Source organism: Fukomys damarensis, unplaced genomic scaffold (assembly GCF_012274545.1).
Source record: "Fukomys damarensis isolate Sample0158 unplaced genomic scaffold, DMR_v1.0_HiC HiC_scaffold_36, whole genome shotgun sequence".
In the NCBI taxonomy this organism is placed as follows: domain Eukaryota; kingdom Metazoa; phylum Chordata; class Mammalia; order Rodentia; family Bathyergidae; genus Fukomys; species Fukomys damarensis.
In genome coordinates this window covers 747,483-768,072 of record NW_022900948.1, presented here as the reverse complement: position 1 = coordinate 768,072, position 20,590 = coordinate 747,483, and the positions used below count along the sequence as shown (strand labels likewise).

The 20,590-nt window shown below is 38.9% G+C and overlaps 1 protein-coding gene across 1 annotated transcript in view; it reads right to left on the bottom strand.

Moving 5' to 3' along the window:
• Positions 1-950: 950 nt before the first annotated feature.
• The window catches only part of Mtap (methylthioadenosine phosphorylase), a 38,412-nt gene continuing 18,772 nt past the window's right edge, over positions 951-20,590 (bottom strand). The window contains exons 5-8 of the mRNA XM_010637893.1: positions 11,603-11,705; positions 7,325-7,564; positions 3,125-3,247; positions 951-1,131 (exon numbers count right to left, since the gene is read on the bottom strand). Of these exons, the coding sequence (XP_010636195.1) occupies positions 1,093-1,131; positions 3,125-3,247; positions 7,325-7,564; positions 11,603-11,705 (505 nt within the window). The 3' untranslated portion in view covers positions 951-1,092. The remainder of the gene's footprint in view (positions 1,132-3,124; positions 3,248-7,324; positions 7,565-11,602; positions 11,706-20,590) is intronic.

Sequence of the window (20,590 nt, the reverse complement as noted above, 5' to 3'; positions counted from 1 at the left end):
CCAGCTCAGTCTTAAACATCTGGCTTTTCCTCAGGAAGCTGTTGCAAACCCTAGTATTGTTCTGACTGTATGACTGCCAATGGGCCTCCTTTTTAACAGAATAAAGATGTAACTTCCTTAAAACACACCCCCCCTTTATAATACCATCTGAAATTTATTAACAGAAAGGGTTTAAAAAAAACTTTTACCTAAGCCAGTTTTTATTTTTACAATTTTATTATTTGATTATATTCACTGTAGAAAAATGCATAGATGCAGAAATATGTAAAGAAAATAAAAAATTATCCAGTATCCCTTCCTCAAATATAACAGAAGATTTTATATATTTCCTTCTAGTTTTTTGTACATTTGCATGGCATTTTAAAACAAAACTAGTATTGTAAAATGCTTTACAATTTAAACAATTTTTATTACATAGCAACCAATTCTTTAGGACATTAATTATCTGAAAATATGACATTCAGTTGACTGCTTCACAATCCAATCATAAATAAAACACAGTACACCTCCAACTGTTGGATATTCAGATTGTTTTGATACTCGCTATTATAACTAACACTAATAAAACCTTTCTTTATACACAGTTCTTTGTATGTATTCTGGCACATTTTTAAAGAGAAATTCCTAGAAGGGATCCACAAAGTGCATACATATTTTTTCAGCCTTCAGAGACATTTTACCAAACTTCTCCTGAGAAAGAGTGTACCAATTTAGTCACACAAATAAAAGAGTCCCATTTTTTCCTCACATTCCCTGGTAGCATAGGAAATTGGGTATTATCCTCAGCTTTTATTGTTTTAAATTTAATAGGAGGGAAAGAGAATGTTATCTGCTTAAGTTTTCTCTAAAATGAAAGATTCCTCCCATGTCTGCTGTCCATTTGCCTTTCTTCTGTGTTTCCAAGTAGGCCAAGTCTTTTAGGTGGAGTCTCTAACATGCACTGTCTTGTCTTTCTTACTACACATTCTTCTTTTACAGGCAAGGGCATGAAAGCTGAACGTCTTTCCTATTCTTTCTTCCTTTAAGTTAAGTACAATTCCCAAAATGATTAAAATGAGGAAGTCGTCTTTTCTTCTAGGCAGCCATGCTGTTTTAGTGTCTCGGTAGTAAAACAGAAAATTGAGCCATATTCTGAAAGGAAAAAAATAGGCAGAGATTATGAGCTGTGTAGGTAGGGGAGCACACTAATTGCCTGGAGTGCCTGTTAAATACCAGATTCGAAACACAACAGAAAACACCAGATTTTGATTTTGTAAAATTATCACCAAAGTCTGTGTATCTTTCCAAACCTTTTTTTTTTGGGGGGGTACTGGGAATCAAACTTGGGTCCTTGTGCTTGCGAGGCCGGCAGCAGAACCACTGAGCTAAATCCCCAGCCCAATCTTTCCAAACTAGAAACCGACATACAGTAGACACATAAGTCATTCTAAAATGAACTGAGTGGATGAATGATATATATTTCAGTGATTAGAAGACTAACAATACTATCCAGAAAAAGAAATTATTAGTATGGTTTTCCTTAATGCTCCAGAACAGAGGTTATAATGTTCAATTTTGTCTACAGTAGCAATTCATTTTCTCTCAACTCTGACAATTTGATGAAAACTACCAGCCCCCACTAAAAATGCATGTATGTAAAAACATGATTTCATGTACAATTCAGAAGTTTCAAAAAAAGAAACACTGATTTACCTTATCTAAGCATTTTTACTTAAAAAAATTATCTTTAACTCTTAAAGAGATTATGGTGAAAGTGGAGACTTAAAAAAAAAAAAAAAAAAAAAAAAAGCACTTCTGCATCATACTTTGCTGTTGGTTAACTGTCTGTGCAGCAGCAAAATCAAGAGTCATGTTTCCAAAGAACCAACAGGTGAATGCTAGACAAGCTATAGCTGTGCTGTCCTACACTATGTTCAGTATACACTCAGCTGAATGGAACTGCTTATAAAATAGAAACTAAAAAATCCATCTGTTTCTACACAATTCTTTTTTGTTTCCTTTTTCTTTATAATTAGAATAAGAGCTTCCTGTACCTCAGTTATGATGAAACATGGGAGAAAGGGGGCTATCGTGTATTCATTAAATATTTATATTAAATAACATTTATCTCCTAGGTATGAAGTATTAAAAGCAACAAATGTGTTTCCTAGTAGGGAAGATGGATTATAAATTTTAACATTCCTGACTGTGAGTTCTAAAGGGTGAGACACCTTAGTTACTTGTACCAGTTGCAAGGGCTACTTCCCAACTTGAGTATCTCCATGTAGGTTCTTAAATGGGCTATGCTGGAGCATTTATAACATGTAGTTAGCAAATGCTACATATCAAAGCTACATAGTGTTTTCACCACACTAAAAGCTGAGTTCATAGGTGATAATTCAGGTTAAGGAGGGTTTCTACTAACTCTTCAAATTCTCTGTCAGTTATTGTCACAAGACCCAAAAGTGTGCTCTAGGGAGACTTCAAGCTATACCCCTTTTGGGGTATTATGATAAATGCAATAAATGAACAATTTGAGGCAATATTTTATCAATTCAGTTAATCAAGAGAGTCACAAAATGTATAAAGAATATCATGCATTTCTGAGCTTAGCAGTCAGTTTAAATTATGTTCTGGGAATTATGAAAGCTACCAATATGCAACCTGTGTCATGCTTATAATTATTTAGTCTGACGCAACAATGACCTTACGCAGATATTCCTTGGCAACATTTTGGTATTGCTATGTAAGAATTCTGGCTTTAAATGGCTTGCCAACACTTTGCATGGATCTAACAAAGAGAAAATACTTCTGACAACAATGTAAGTCATATGGAGAGTAAGAAATATCAGGCTTCTGAGTGAGACCTAGAGATGGCCTCTAGGACAATATGAAGAATCTAGGGCACTAGATATAAAACTCCCCTCACCCCAGCTTCCAATGGCCTTGCATTACCAGCCAGAAAATATCATTGCTCAATTTTACAAGTATGGAAGTAAATGGCATGAAAACTTGGTGAAAAAAAAAAGGAATCCAGGTTTGTATAAAATCTATGAGGAGCTGGACCAAGGGTGAAGTGTAAGTCAGAAAAAAAAGTGGTCAAAGTCCTTAAAATACCTATATGCACACAGCAAAGGACACTTACCTTCAGGTTGTGGAGGGTTTCTGACCATTCCATGGACCCTATCTGAGGTATGGTAGTGAGAAGTAAACTTTTGGCTTTATTAGCATTTTCTTTCAGAGTCTTTAAAACTCGATCAACTGAAACCTAAAAAAAAAAAACAAAGAGCACAGGCTATTACTAGAATTTAAAAGTCCATTGCTATTTACAGAACATTTTCCTGAGTTCCAAACTGGTCTGGTGTGAATGTCTGTGTTCGTCCGAAACTCATAAATTGAAACCTAACTCTCAATGTGAAGATGTTCAGAAGTGGGACACCTAGGAAGTGTTTAGGTCATAAATAGGCACAGAGCCCCCATGAATAAAATTAGTGGTCAAAGAGAGCTCTCTCACTCCTCTGCCATGTGAGGTTCTCTGAGAAGATGGCTATGAGGAAATGGGCCCTCCTCAGACACTGAATTAGAACTGGGACTTCCCAGCCTCTAGAACGGTGAAAAATAAACTTCTGTCTAGAAGCTGCCTGGCATATGAGATTTTTTTGTTACAGCAGCCCAAACAGACTAAGACAAATGTGATCTATAAAGTCTCCTTAGTCCAAATTTAATCAGAGTCCAAAAACTGCATTTATTAAGATGGTTTTAGGGCTGGGGATTTAGCTCAGCAGTTCGGTGGCCTGCCTTGCAAGCACAAGGATCAGAGTTCAATCCCTGGTACCAAAAAACAAAACAAAACAAACAAACAAACAAAAAAAAACAAAGAAAGATGATTTTAGTCTTGGGTATAAATCTTGGAGAAACCCAATGATATCTGAGAAGCACCAACAATTTAAGCAGTCTCTGAGAAAATATCTCAGCAAGGTTAGGTAGCAAGGTTGAGAAATGCAGCTGTTTTCTCCAGGTACAAGAACAATGAGTTCATCTCTTAAGATTGTTGCCACTTTAACCAAATAGGTAAGTATTTTCTCTTTTAACAGTATTCTAGCTAATAAAAAGTATGCAATCATATTATCCCCATTTTTATGCCTCCCAATGAACTAATAGATTAGCTGTTCACAAAATAATCAGCCAATCCACCTCCAAAACAAAACAAAACACCACTAATTACACTATGTGCTTCCAGGTAGGTAACTGAATTTGTTCAAATCTGTAGATCCATCTACTAATTTATAGACAACAAAGAGGAAAAATAGTCAAATCGCTCTCAAGAGAAGCTATTAGCAATTCAGACTATGGGAAGCTCAACAACACAAGGGCTTTGGTTTCCTTATAGAAAACCTGCAAGAAAAACACATAATTTATTACATTTAACTAGAAACTTGAATTTTGTCCAGGTACATTAAGGAATTTTTGTTAGAATACGGTAATAAGTGTGATTATATTAGATACTTCCTGAATGTTTCTGGATTAAAATTATGGATGACTGTACAGATCAAACATGATTGGCTGTAAGTTGATATAATAATGGTGGACGGTGGATGTTGGGACTCATGGATACTTATACCACTGTCTACTTTTAGATGTGACTGAAACTGCTTCACAAGAAAAAGTTGAAAGAAGTTATGACTATAAAACTGACTGCCAGAGACAGAATACTTATGCTTTACTATGCTAAGAAGAAATCTAAGATTCATGGGCACAGTGATTATACCGTTCTACTTCAAGTATAAGTCCAGGCTGCTTCCACAAAAACTGAGAAGAGTTTAAGAAGATAATGTGAGCACAACAGCAGAGGGAAGTTCTCACTATTGTGGAACACAAAATAAGGGGCTGGCTGGATATTTACCAAGTACACGTAAGAGCATAGTCAACTCTTCAGTTACTACATGCACGGACATGAAGCATCCAAGAGATTTATCTATTTTTACTTATTTTTATACACTTCCTGTGAAAAAGATACAGACACTTTTCTTTGTTCTTGCATTGGGCTCCACCCAAAACTCCCTTCCTATTGACCCTATGAGTCACAGTAAAATCTCACCTCCTAGACAAAACTCAGCTTACGTCTAAAAGTTATGTTCTTTGCAAACTCTTCCCTGATATGACACCTCTCCCCAACTCTATTGTGGCTACAAACCAGCACTACATTTATTGTTCTACAAATATCATTTAGTTTAATTCTCCAGGTAATATTGCAAGGTCAGGATTGTAACTAAACAACTCCCATCACTCATTCTCAACCCTGGTTTCATTCCACAGAGGAGTAAACATGATAAATCAATTGCCTAGTGTCACAAGTAAATTGGAGCCATTACAAATGAAAATGAGTTTAGGCAACTCCAACCTTCTTGCCATGCCAGGTCATGTATTTGGTTTAAAGCACAATGACACACACTGCTGCTGAGCTGACACCATCCTTATGTCTCTTCCTTGTGGCATTACAGAGTTTAATTTCACTAGTTTTGAATAAAGTAACTGACTGCCTTCTAATCTTCATCCTTATTAAAGAACATCACTGCTGCTTCTGCAAAGGAGATCGAGCAGAAAGCCATAGGCAGAATGTGATTTGCTCTAAGGGGGTGGCAGGGGCTGGAGTTTCTATTATTTGGAAGCAGCTGCTCAGTATCATGAGCCTGGGCTATCACTTAACTTGGGCAGGTTACGAAGCTGCCGGCGTATTACTGTGTGACCAAAAGCCAGGTTTTGTAAATCACCTGTGCCTCAGTATTTTAATACTTAATAGTTAATTACACGGAGGAGTCAGGATAAGCCAGAAATTTATGAAAAGTAACCTGTGTCCATCTATGCCCCCAAACAGTGTGCACATGGGGCACACAGATGGCAAGAATATTTTGCCTTGCTTTATGAGCAATTGGGTGATGAAACAACTCTCTGAGATGGTGTAAGGGTTTCTTTAAAGATGTCACCTGCCCTAAATGTGCTTAGTTACCGCTATACTTCTTCCTTCAAAATTCTTTGTACTTTTGCTCCTTTATTTTAAAATGAGACAAATGACTAGACAGATCATCTAGTTTCTTCAAGTAAAAGACAAGGAGTGAAAAAAAGAAAGGAAATGTTAGGTTAAAATATACACCTGAGGCACATCATTAACATAAATGTATTACAAGGGACCCTCATTCCCCCCCACCCAGTACTGGGCATCAAATTCAGGACCTTGTGCTTGCAAGGCAGGCACAGTGCCACTGAGCTAAATCCTTGGCTACAAGGGATCTTGATTTGACTGAACTGTTAAAAATTGTAAGGAAAATGTGAACAGTCTAGATATATGATTAGATTAAGAAACCACTATCAGCTTTCGGGTACAGTATATTACGGCTATGTTCTTTTTTTACTAAAAAGGGGTGGGAGTGCTTTTAGAAAAATATTTCCTTCAAAATGAGGGGAGGGGAGGGAGATATGGGTAGGGACATAAATATGACACAAGATCAGCCAAGGTCATAATTGTGGAAGTTGGCTGATGGGTTTCATGGATATTTAAAGTTTTCCATAATGAAAGTGTTTATTTTTGCAGTCTGATGTCATTGTTAAGAGTATCCTCAATTTCTGGCTGGATTCTACTATCTTCCTTTCCTAAAACCCCTCCCTCACTGGCCTCCCTACTGCCTGCTGTATCCCACTGCTCGCTTCCTTTCCCCCTCTTATCAGTGCCCCCACTTTTCACCACACTTAAACCCAGGAAGACTTTTCAGACTTTAAATTCAAGTAGACTGATATTCCTGTACGCACCATACTATTTCTTCATAATACTTAGCTTTCCAACACTGGTTTGTTCAAGCTCTGCTTCACTCTAAAGAACCAAGACTTGTCTGTTAACTATGACAGTTCCCATACTGAGCACAGCACCCTGCCATCGTAGCTCAAACAGGTACGAAGTGATATTAGTCTTCTTATAAGACGAGGTAATAGTTTTTATTTCCCCCAGAAAACAATAAACAGTAGCATAGCACAACACAAGGACGTTACTATTAAACTACACCATTATCCTTAAAATAAGGCCTCACTGTGATTCCCAACACATCTGCATGGCTACAGTTACCATTCCCTATTGATTCTTGGATAAAGTGTCTTCTTTTTCCCTCTTTCCCTACGAAGGTCTTTATTCTTATCTTCTGATGGGAGCTATAGGAAATATTTGGTAATACCTAATGACAAAAACCTTGTAGAAAGGTACTCTCTGAAACAAACATAAAAGAAATAATTAAGACATCCATGACTCAAGCCACCCTGAAGCCCATGCTAGACACGCTCAGAAGTGAGTTCCACCTACTGCTTCCTCGTGCTCCTTCCAGCAATCATAATCGGTTGCCATGGCGATGCTTGCATAGCAAATTCCAGCCTCCTTAGCAAGAACTACCTCTGGAACTGTGGTCATATTGATAACATCTGCTCCCCAGATGCGGAACATGAGGCTTTCTGCCCGGGAGCTAAAACGAGGTCCCTCAATTGTGATCATCGTCCCCTTCGAGTGGCACCGCAGTCCCAGCTTCTTAGAGGTCTCTATGAGGACCTGGAAGGGGAAGAATCACAAACTCAAAACACACAGACATACGTTCAATTTAAGGCTTTATTTTCCTGGATATTTATCAAGTTAATAACTTCAAGCAGATTTTTCAGTATAACATTGTTAGAGAGCCTGAAAGACCACAGAAAGGTATTTCCTAGCCCCTGACTCGCTTTACACAAGACTGTTCTCTCAGCTCCCTGCACACAGTCACAGCTACAAGGGAAAGAATGGACCTTTCTCTGTGCAATTACGCTTAATCCATTCAATTCAAGCTTGTCTGTGGATTCAGACTTTTGTCTTAGCTCTTGATCTTCAAACTAAGCTGAGGTGCCTCTTGTCATGTGCTGAGTTCGATATCCCACAGTATTGAGAAGCTAAGTTCACTGCTTTTATACCAAATCTGCAGTTTATATAAGCTTTTCTGTGGTAAGAAACTGATTTCTCTTTTGCCTATTGTTGCTTCAAAGCCATATAGTGAAATGAGAATAGGACTGTGCTAATAATTTTTGTCCAGGAAAAACTTACCTTGGTACTCCTTTAATAGCAAGGCCATGTACAAGTTTTTAGAAACATTAAAAAGTGAGATCATTTTGTTAGTGTTTTAATTAATAAAGCAAGTCTATTTTGAGGTTATTAATTTTTGTCTTAGTACATGCCTTACCTTTTAATTAAAAAAAATTAAATCTTAGCTGAGGGTAGCAGCACACACTTTTAATCCCAGGACTCTGGGAAGCTGAGACAGAATTTCACGTTCAAGCCCAGCAAGGCTAATTTATCAACTCAGAGAAACCCTGTCTCAAAATAAAAAATAAAAAGGGGCTGAAGATGTAGCTAAGTACAAAAACCTTAGGTCCAATCCCCAGTATCAGAGGAAAAAAAAAAAAAGTCACTTAACCTCTGTATGCCTCAATTTTCTCATCTGTAAAATACAAATAGTATTGTATGTTTCAAAGATACGACAGATATCATGACGATTAAATGAGCTAAGGTATACAACAGTACAAAATTGTGCTGGAAACACTGAAAACACTTTATAAATGCTAAGGTCCCTGGAATAGGAGACATACAAAACTGAATGACTCAAAATCAAACAAAACGAGGTTCTAATCTAGGCCAAAATTGTATCTGTGCTTCTTAACTACATAAGCAAATTAACTAATTTCCTTACAAATAACTCATAGTATGCCATGGCAGCTGGAAAAACAATTTTACTAAGAGCCTTGTTAACTCCAAATTTAGAACCATCACAAGCAGTAGACAAAGGACAGTTAATGTGACATATTTATTTTATAACTACTGAAAATAAGATGATGCTCAATCAAAACATTCACTAAAGGGTATAGGTTATAAATGCAAATCCCTACCTCCTCTCCTCCTCTGATTTTTCTAAATTAAGATTTCACTGAGTATCTAAAGAATAATGGACCTGTGTGTCTTGGCTAAGCTTCAGTGTTGTAGTTATGTGCAAAGAGTGAGCCTATAAGTCTTCCTCATCACTCTGGGAGGTGGGTACCATGCTTGTGTGGAGGAGGAAATCGAGGTTTATGGATTCAGACTGGCCACAGCAACAGACTCTGGGGGCCTCACCAAGAAAGCCAACACTGTGTGCTCCCAGAATAACAGATAAAACAAACTACAGGGTCAAACCCCAGTTCTGAGGGTAAGATGAGTTCATTTTCTTGTCTTAAGTAATCATAATGGTACTACTGAAACCACCATAATCCTCACAAGGGGACAAGCAATACAATATTAGATCAGCAGTCTAAATATAATGCATGAGCAATCAGTTTATCTCTTAATATGACTAAGAGTGACATCATTCTCAGAATATGCAATACTAGTGCAGAAAGATGTTATTTTGAAATATTCCTTCCACCCTTTTCTAGGAAACCTCTCCAAGAAAAAAAGCACTGTTACAAGTTTTTTGGTTAGCTTTCTAGAAACTCTATTTTTATATAAATATTAATACATCCGTTTTTTAACATATACAGATTTTAACAAATGGTAGTATATGGCAAAAATTTTATCTACTTGCTTGCCACTTAACAATGACATTGTGATAATCCTTCCATATGAATGAATAACTATGTGAAAGATTACATTGGTGTTGAAAGTGGCAAAATCATCCACTTTTTACATTTTTGGATAATAGTTTAAAATCTCTATTAGAATATATAAGAAAAAAATAATATCTGAAAGTTTATTTTTGCCATTTTCTTCAACTGCCTTCCCTAGTGTTCTCTCAGTCTTTATGTGGGGGGTGGTCTCTCACTTGGATAATTCTCATTATTAATTATTATTTGAATTACTTCAGTATCATGGGAGGCTAAATTATAGTACTAGAAATTAACATTCTAGTGTCACAGTGACAAGTGCTTTATGTAGATTGTTAGCACTTCCTACTTATATCTAGTCCAAGTTCTCCAAGTCACAACTTTCTGCCTGGTAACAGATCTTAGATTTCATATGAACATGCATATTGTATTCTCTCTTCAGACTGTTTCTTCCCAAGCTGCCCCCAGGAACAAATGGACAAAATTTTACTCACACTTCATTTTGTACTGGACAGATGTTTGTTTCAGAGGTAAGACTAGCATAATTCTGCTATCTTCTGCTGACAAAAATCCAGAAACATACTATATACACAAATGCAGACTTCACTCATCTTTTTCCTTTTCCCTTAGGATTTTGAGACAAGATGTTGATACATAGCTCAGGCTTGCCTTGAATTGATGGTGATCCTCCTGCCTTAGCCTCCCAAGTGCTGTGATTATAGGAGAGCACCACCACACCCAGTTTTATCCATCATTAAAAAAAAAAAGTGAAAAATGAACTCTCACAGACATCACAGAGGAGTGATGTACAATAGTACATATGAAATGCTCACTTGCCCCATGCACTCCCAGATCTGACGTCTATTTCTTTGACACCAGAGTAAGGTTAAAGTGTCCCTGCCATTAGCTACAATGAAACTGGTTTCCCAACATTACATAGGACTGATGTGAAAGCTAAAAGAAATTGTCTACTTTCTATATGTGGTATTAAATTACCTGAATGAATAACATGTTCAGGTAGGTACATTCTGTAAGTTAACTTAAAAGGAGAATTTATTAAGAAGTTTGAGAATACTTTTGATCTTTTGGGTTGTACTTGTCTTTTAATCCCAAGATTGTAAAGAAAGTAGCACATATGGACTAAGCAGTGGACCTTTGAACTGTGGTGAACATTAGTCTCTCGAAATTCAGACTGAGATACTTCACCTTATAAAGTATCATCACTGGCCCTTATGCAGCTGCCACTGTACTTCTGATATAACGCTGGAGAAAAAGTTACACAGTAATGGACATACTCATGTCAGAGCAAAAGATGCCAATCTTACCACATTTAGATTATCAATAATAATTTAATTCATAAAAGCAGTTATTAGACATTAGATGTTCCGTTACTGACAGGCACAATGCAAGGTACTCTCTGCATTACCTCTGTAATTCCGCACATGGTTCTAGGAGGTGCACTCTATCATTACTTCCATTTGACCAGTGAGATTGGTGAAGCCCAGAGATACTGAATCATTTGCTCAATTACATCCAGTATTTAAGTTGAAGAGAGCAGACCTGACCCCAAATGATCGGGCTGAGAATGTCCACTCTTTACTCATACACCATCCAACATCAAAATATTTGAAAGGGATCCTGACAGTAAAATTGAAACTTCTCAAAAAAGGTAGGTTGCAATTTAGAGGCATTATTACAGAGGGAAACAACAGTTCATAAAACTTTGCATAAAAAAGCAAACTTGAGCCAGGTGTGGTGGCGCATGCCTGTAATCCCAGAACTCAGGAGGCAGAGACAGGAGGATTGCCTGGTGGTTGAGGCTACATAATGAGTTCAGGGACAGCCTAAACTATAAAGTGAGAACCTATCTAAAAAAAAAAAGTAAACTCAGGGAGGAAGAGGGACCACTTGCTCAGCCAAGTGATCTAGTTGCTTGTGTCATTCACGATCTAGCTCTTCTGCTGTATCTTTCAGAAAGACTACAAACCTCTCTTGTTTTGGGGCAGAATGGCTCAGCCACTGGAATATGGCACACTCCCCTGGCACAGGAATGACTCCCATCATAGAAGGTCTGAGGCCTGCTGGTGGTCCTACAGAAAAAATAAAGTCAAGTTTTTGTTTTGTTTTTTAAAAAACAGCTACATCTCCATCTTCCAAGGGCTGGTGAACCAACTGTACCTAGGTTAACATCTTGGTCTTCATATAATAGCTCTGGATAAAATGAAGGCAATTGTTAATAAAGCAGCTTCACGTGGTATCTGGCTGTACTGGCTATGGGCTGGTGACAATGTGCTATGCAACAGGAATTAAAGTGTGATGACTTTGAACGGTAGGCACAACTTGACCATCGCCTCAGGAAGGCGGGTAAACACCCTAGTCACAGATGCAGAAGATCACAGGATAAACACCACATTCCCACCACTCAGATCGACCAACTTCCAAGATTTCATCTTGTTTTGTTAGCTTTCTCATGGTTGCAAATCTCAACCTTCCACTCAGATATCCAAATTTCCCTATCTTAAAAACATATATTTTTAAAACAATGGTTGCTTTGTTACTTTCAGAATTTGTCACATTTGGGAATCTGCCTCTGCCACGTAGCTTGTTCCCCTACCAGCTGAAATCAATTATCTACTCTCCTAGTTCAAGCTTTTTGGTAAAACATTTTTGAATCCACAAAAGAGGCTAAAATTAACCCAGTGCCAGAAATTTGTTACAAGTTTCCAGAATAAACTATTTGTATGTACATTAATTTTTTCCTAAACTAGGACTCATGAGTAATTAAGGAGAGACAGTTCCCAACTTTCCCAAGAGGTGAGGGGTATTGAGGGTCAGGACATAGAAAAGCCAACATGAGAAAGTACATAATCTGATGTCCTTTCCTGGGCTGAGAGTGTCGGGGACAGTTATCAAGAAATCATTTTACTGGTTCTGTTATACAGGTGATATACCTACTAACCAAAATTAACCTGTTACTTTTCAACCACCACATGCTAAATAGGGACAGCAGCTGGCACTAAAGCCACCGTGCTTGCAGATGAGGTCTTGGTGCTCTTGAAAATTCAGAACTCTGTTCCTGCTCTTCCCAACCTTTTGTCACATTTGTCTCCAGGGAAAGGCCAAATTAACCCCCAAAGAAATTCAGATGGGGATAAACAAAAGGTCAAATGAGTATTCCAGCTTGTACCAACAAAGGTTTTCTCCAGCAGGCTAGCCAACAAAATGGTGGCATATTTTTATCACCAGCTCCAACTTGGTTTCAACTTTCAAGGAGTTGCATATTTGGTGTATTCTCACTTGCAAGTGTGATTATGAGACTGACACCACAGAAACCTCCAGTGGCTACCCCCTAACAGGGTCTATGCAGCCAGACCTCATCTTATCTTTCTGCCTGCTTTGTCTCTTCCCACCATTTTCCTTTATTACTCTTCTCCATTTTGAACTTTTAACCTTAAGGCAAGCATGTATTAAGTTATGGTTTATATTATATTACATACATGTAATACTTGTTAACTAGAGTCCTATTTCCCTCTTTCAAGAGGAACACTTTACAGTTTTCTCTTTAAACAAAGGTCTCTAATTTCTAGGTATACAGCTTATAGAAAATCGCTTATCTTTTTGATTTTCAATTTAGGAGGATTAAATGAACCAAGAGGTCCAAAAATAACCCAGATTAGCAGATCGCAATTGAGATCTAGGATAGAGGCAAAATGGGAGTCAGCATCAGGCTGAGGGTACAGAGCACACAATGCTGGAAGGGGAAGAAGTGCAGACTTTAAAATCAGTGTTTGTAATGATTTGGTGCTATCCTGCCAGGATACTGGAAGGGGAAGGTGCAGTTAAGAAATAAATTCATCTTCACAGTCCGCCCATCTCTTTGTACTGTTTCACATCATTAACCATTAATACACGTAGTGAATGTTTACTGATCAAAATTTAAATCCCATAAATGGCAATATACATATACAGCATAAAATGATAAAGACACTGTTAATGCTCAATGTAATTATATGATCAAGAACAACCAATTTACAACCAAGCTGAGGAAAGGGGACAACACTCCCAAAAGAAATTCTGATTGAAATATGTAATTTTAAGAGTGTTTGTCTTTCTTTGGGGGACTCCATCACAGAAATGAGCATTTAGTCAGAAGCTAGAATACACCAGCCAAGCACATTTCATGAGGGGGCACTGTTACCCAAGCCTGCAAGCTTATTTCTCATTTCCAGTAAAATAGCTCTTCTATATTCACCACTACAGTTCAACCTTGTGCGGTTTTCTGAGAGACATGAAACAAACAAACAAACAAAAAGAAATGCAGTATTGTCCAAATATTTGAATTTTATCATTGAATGTATCTTGGGCAAACTATTAACCTCATTGAGTTTTTCATCTAAAAGTTTTGAGTAACACTCTTATTATACTCTGAAAGTTTGGGTGTCCCACCCCACCAAATTCCTAGGTAGAATTTCTAAACCTAGGAGAATGAGATTAGATTGTGGGGTCAAACTCCTCATAACTGAATTAGTACCCTTATAAAAGAAGACTGAGGGAGCCTTTTTAAAAAACTTTTTATTTCCCAGCTTCATAAACTGTGAGGCATTTGTTAGCAGCTATCCAGTTGACATTCCACTATAGCAGCCTAAACAGACACACACTGTTTTAAAATGGAAACAGTTTGCAAAAATCTCAGTGGCTATATCCCAATGGACTGTGATGCCATATGTATTTATTTCACTGTGAAATAATGCCCCTCTCCATAAAAATGTTATATCGGTGGTGAGGGTTCTCTAGAGGAGCATAACTGACAGAAACTGGAAACCACAGAAAAAGACAGATCTCCAGCTGGAGATCAAAGGCCTGAAACTTCCTAGAAAATTGCTACTAAGATTTTTCATTAAAAGGCTGGACTCTTAACATCAACAGAAAAGGGCAGTAAAAAACAAACCTCTTCAAGCAGAATGGAGCTCTTTCTTTAAAGTATGTCAACTTGTTTCTTCTCTCCCTTTTATTTCATTCACTTTAAAAATCCTACTGGCTGGTGCCACCCATAACCAGAGTGGGTCTTGCTCTCCTTAGTTTGGTAGCCTACATGCCAATCATCTCTGGAAACACCCACAGACACACACAGAAATGTGCTTTACTAACATGTTAAATAAAATATTTCTTGATCCAGTCAAGTTGACATATGATTAAAGGTCACAATCCAACCATGTCAACTTAACAACCAGCCATATTTAATCTCCAATACAATGTATTCATTATTATGCCTAACATGATACAACTATCAGCATACATATGGATATTTGTAGTTTCCCACTGGCCCTAATAACAGGGCATGGTTAGGAAATAGCCTAAAGGATCTCTTGCACACTATAAAACTCTTTATGGAGTAGAAGTCCAATTATTTCTTAGTTGTCTGGATTTATCACCCCCACCAACACTTAACTCTCTTTTTAGGCTGCTGACTCAGAGGAATGAAGGATCCAAAATGGCCAAAGGGACGCCTTGGCTTCCAGTTCAGTGGAATCACTGTTACACTTCCTGGCAGAAGCCTTTGCTCCTCTGGTACTAAGACTTTTTAGGCTAAAAGAGTGAAAGCTTACAAGAATAGGAAGCAAAAATTTTGCTAGTGGGTCACTAGGGGTAATGTTGAGTGGTACCACTCCCATTTCTGCCCTTGATTCCTGGACCCATGAATCATGGCTGTAGGTAAAACAGAACCATATATTGAACTCTGAATCAGTCACCTTCTTGCTGTCAGGAAGAAGTACCTCAAACCCACAAATTAAGAGGAGGTATATTTTGGCTCACAGTTTCAGTAGGTTGAGTTTGTGATGGGAAGGCTCAAAGGCAGAAACTTCCAGGGTGAAGGAAAGCTGCCTACCTCATGATGGCCAGGAAGCAGTGAGAAGAGGGAGTAGGTATGGACAAGAACACAGCTTTTCTAATCTCTCTCCCAGTGACAAAGCTCCAGCTAGGCCCCACCTCCTAACTACATTCAGCTATGGAACTTATCAACAGATGAATCCTCTGATGAGTTCACTACTGTGGTCCAATCACCTTCAAAACACATGAGGTCTTAGCTCTAAACCATAATATTCTGCCCCCAAGGACTGTTATCCACCTCATTATGCAGAATGTATTTAGTATGTCTCTAAGAGTTGCCCAAGTCTTAACAGTTCCAGCATTGCTGAAAAGTTCAAGTCCAAAGTTTCTGAGACTCAAGGAGTTGCTGTAAAAATAAAAAAAGTTAAATCTCTAACATATAAGGACACAGTATACATATTCACCTTCCAAAAGGAAGGAATAAAAAGAAAAGGCAAAAACAAAAACTGAAAATCAGCAGGGCAAACATTAAATCCTGTAGCTGGACTTTACTGCCTATATTCTTACTAGAATTCTGGTACAGCCTGATTCCCTCATTTAATTTTTGCTTACAGCACTCTAAGATGTTTTTAGCCAGCATCTCTAAACCTTTTCAAACTCCTCCCACAGAATAGTTCTAAAGGCTTTGAACCACATGATCAGGTACAATCGTTCACAGGTTCAATACATAGTTAGCAGACTCCAAGGGGAAACCCTGGATAGAAGAGTCTGGTGGAAAAATGCTACCCACTTTATGATATCCAGAAAGCAAGAAGGGGTGGGGGACAGAGGAATATGCCGTTAGTTCATCAATGAATGAAACTTGATGAGTATAGTGCCCCCAGGGTCACAACACATTCCAAACATCACCTTCCAGACATATTAGACTTCATATCTATGTTAGATTCAAACTACACCAAATGCTAATCAGAGAATATTAGACTTCTGGAGGACTTTTCCTCAGCACTGCAAGGTATTGCTACTTAGCTGGTGCTGTATATGCAACTTCAAAAGGTATTCCACTATTTTATCAATCCAGTTGTTTCTAGATGACGGGAATATGGTGAGACCAGTGAATTCCACGAGCATGAGCCCATGGCCATACTTCTTTGGCTTTGAGGTGCAATCCTTAATTAGGAGCAATGCTGTGTAGAAACACAGTGACAGCAGATGAGGCATTCTGTCAGCCCATGGACGGCAGTGTTGGCAGAAGCATTACATGCATGGGAGACAAATGCAGGATTATAACCCCAGGGACCGATGCCATAATGGGGACGCAGTGCTGGTCTCTGCTCCCGGCAGGTCAGCCACTCAGCACTGGTTTATAGCCAGTCAGCTTTGGTGATGAGAAGTAAGTTCTACCGAGCCCATGTATGACCCCCATCCCTAACACCGTAGCCACTTTGTTCATGAATCTAATTGACAAGATAGAGGTAGCTGAAGAAAGGTCTATCATACAGAAAGGTCTATCTACAAGATACTTCCCTGGCAGCCTGTCACCAATTTTCTAGTCATGTTCTTTTCAAGTCCCTGACTATCCAGCCAGATCATTGACAATAGCCCAAGAATCTGTATATAGATGCAAATTTGACCATATTTTCTTCCCAGCAAAACGGATGAGCAGGTGTATCCAAAGTTCTGTCTACTAGGAAGATTTCCCTTCACCACTGCAGCTTGCCACTTTTGGGTGGTGTCTGTATAACTTGCATAATCATCTGTAAACGAGGTTCTCGTCTTCTCTTCCTCTGCCAACGGATCATAGGGTACATTCTATGAGGCTGTAGTGCATGCTGGGGTACAGAAGGCAGTATAGAAGGAACAGGAACATGAGTATCTGGTGCCACCTCTTCATACAACTTACTTGTGCTTTCACGACTTGCTTGGACTCAGTCATTTATATAGTACTTTCATTTGATGACAGATTGTTGTTGTGCACATCTGCCTTTATGACTGCTCAGTTCATCTTGGGGTCTGACCCAGGTAAGGATGAGCAGCCAGGCCACATCCTAACCTGGTATCTCATGGTCAAGATTTTAGGTTCCACTAAGGCTTAGCAGCAGACAGACAAGGAGTTAATTCTTAAAAGGAGAATAGGTGTATGTACTTCGTGGTATAGCCTTTCTCCAAAACCCTAATTACCCCTACTTTGATAACCCAGAGGTCTACCAGAGGTACCAAACAATATCCCTATCTCCCATTGACACCTCAAATACTATTGAATCTGCTCAATCATGTGGCCCAAGTGACAGAGCAGTCTCCAAGCAGATGGACCTGTTGAAGAGGCTTCCCTTGTTCTGGGCCCTACTCTGAACTAGCATCTTTCTGAGTCATTGGTAACTGGGCCAGAGTAACACACCCAAATGAGCAATGTGTTACCTCTAAAACCAAATAATTCTGCTAAACATTGTGCTTCTCTCATGGTTGTAGGAGGGGCCTAATACAACAACTGATCCTTTGCCTTAGAAGGAATATGCCTGCATACACACTTTTGGGCTGTTAGAAATTTCAGAGTTAGAGGGCCCGTGAATTTTAGCTGGATTTCTTTCCCATTCTCAAACATGCAAATGCTTTACCAACTAGTCCAGAATGGTTGCAATCTCTTGCTCACTTGGTCCAACCAGCAAAATGGCACTGATATGATTTAGATCTGGGGTATCCTCCAAAAGCCTCATGTATTCAGAGGTGGGGCTTTTGGGAAGTAAATGGGTTCATAGTTGCACTATACACTGCCTGCCTCTCAACTACAAGGTCCCAAGTTTAATCCCTGGTTACAAAACAAAACAAAAAAACATAGTTGCATTATAGCTGACCTGCTGTTAGGAGGTGGATAACTGGAGTGGATAAGACTGTGTCTCCCTCCTAGGTTTCTCGCTTCTCTTTCTGCTTCCTGATTGCCACGACATGAGTAGCTTTCCATGGCCAGACCCGCCCACCATACCAATTCTGCCTTGGAGGCAGCCAAACAGGAACTGAAATGTGAACCAGAATAAATTTCTCTTCCTTTAAGTTACAGATGTTGGGTATTTTGTCTCAGTGATAAGAAATTAACTGAGAGTTATCAGTGCAATGGGTTAGTGTGACACCTTGTAGAAGAGAAAGGCCATAGAAATCCCTGCAAACCAAGCTGTGACACAGAACCGGTGAGCTGATATAACCCCCGAGGTAGGACAGGACAGTGAAGATGTATTGTTGGCCTCTGTCAACTGAAAGCAAATGTCTTCTGTTTGACCTTAAGGATATATATTTATATGGATAAAAAGGAATTTGCCAAATTAAAAGCTGCATATCAAGAACCAGGAGCTGAATTAATCTCCTCAAGCAAGGAAAGTAATCTGGTAGAGCTGCATAATTGCAGTCACCACTTGATTACACTTACGCTATCTACCATCATCCTCCAAAATCCATCGGTCTGTCTTCTGCAAAGGTCAAATAGCAGTGTTAAATGGGGATGTGGTGTGAATCATCGCTCTTGCATCTTTCAAGTCCTTCATGAGGGCATGGATTAGCCCCTGAAATCCCTCTGTACTGTTTTTGACTTAGTATTTTCTCAGCTAGAGCCAACTCCAATGGCTTCCATATCACTTTCACAGCCGTAATAGGTCCAATCCTATAGGTTAGAGAACCAATGTGGGGATTCTGCCAAGCACTAAGTATATGTGTCCCAATTACGAATTCTGAAACTAGGGAAGTAACTAGAGGACAGATTCAGGGATGCACTGAGTCTACTCTTAGATGGAGCTTTAAGTCCACTAATCACCTTGACTTCCACTGGTCCCTACACCCACTGGAGGACTACAATGATGTTACAGGTCTCTTAGGGTCAGCATTAAGTCAGAACCAGGCTGTAGCAGTCTGCACAATCTTTGACCATTTCCTATCTCCCAATGTATGGTTATCTGGTAAAAGGCAATGTGAGTGTGTGGTAAAGAATGGGAGAAAGACCAACAGTGTAACCTTTTAGTAAGGCAACAGGATCCTTCCTCAAGGAGATCTGGCCTCCCTTTCATGCAAAGAGTTCTGGGTCGGTAAATTAGCTCAAGTCTGGAAATGAATTAAGAAACATGATTCTCTGTTGCAGTAATTTGAGGTAAATTTTTGTTTATTTTTGCTTATATAAATCCAGTAAAAATTTAGTAGGTTTCCTATCTATTTCATTTTTGAGAATAGCACAGTCTATGTGAGCCAGGTCATTCCAATCTTTGCTTTGCCTCTGGCATTATGTTATGTATGTCCATACTGCCTTTGGCAGTGAGTGCTGCCACTTGGTCTCAGCCAAACCAGGACCCAATCTTATCCGTCCTATAAGTTTCCCAACTTAGTGACTATGGTCCCTAACATAAGGTCTGGCATACATACGAAGAAAAGAAATGACACAGTTATTCAAGGATGTTGCCCCCCCAATAAAAGTTTATTTCTTTCTTCTTTTTTTTTTTAGGTACCAGAGATCGAATGCAGGACCTTGCACTTGCATGGCAGGTGCAGTTCCACTAAGCTAACCCCTGGCCCCCCAATACATGTTTCTTTTGGTGGTACCAAAGGGTATATTTTCTGGACTGTCCCAGTGTGGAGGAGTAGGTTTTTCCTGGAAAATCCCCTCCAGCACTTCCACTTTCCTGAACCTTTGAAATTAATCAACAGTAAACCAAGAACATCAGTAATCTCCAGCTCATTGACAGTTGGCCACCTTCAGGCCCATATTTTAATCAACCAACAAATAAAACTATTAGCATCTTTTTTTTAACTCCATGAACTGACATTAAATAAAAAAATCTCTGCTCACTGAGCTCATACCAAGAAATTCACCTTGACCTTGGCTTATGTTCCTTCCATCCTTACCCTACACTCTCAAGTTTGACTCCTCTACCTGTTCCCCAGATCTATTTGTAAGAATTAGAAAACTCAAGAAGTTCCCTGGGGGGGCATCCCACTTTCCAGGTATCTACCTGCTCCTGTCCTTCTCTGGCAGAAGCTATCTCTCCCTCAATAATATTCTTTATTCTTAAAAAAAAAAAGTTCTCTGGAAGTGTAGCACACATATCTCCTTGTGGGTCTCACTGAATACTTCCCTTTAGAAGCCTTCTGAGATTTGAGATTGGGGTATAGACCT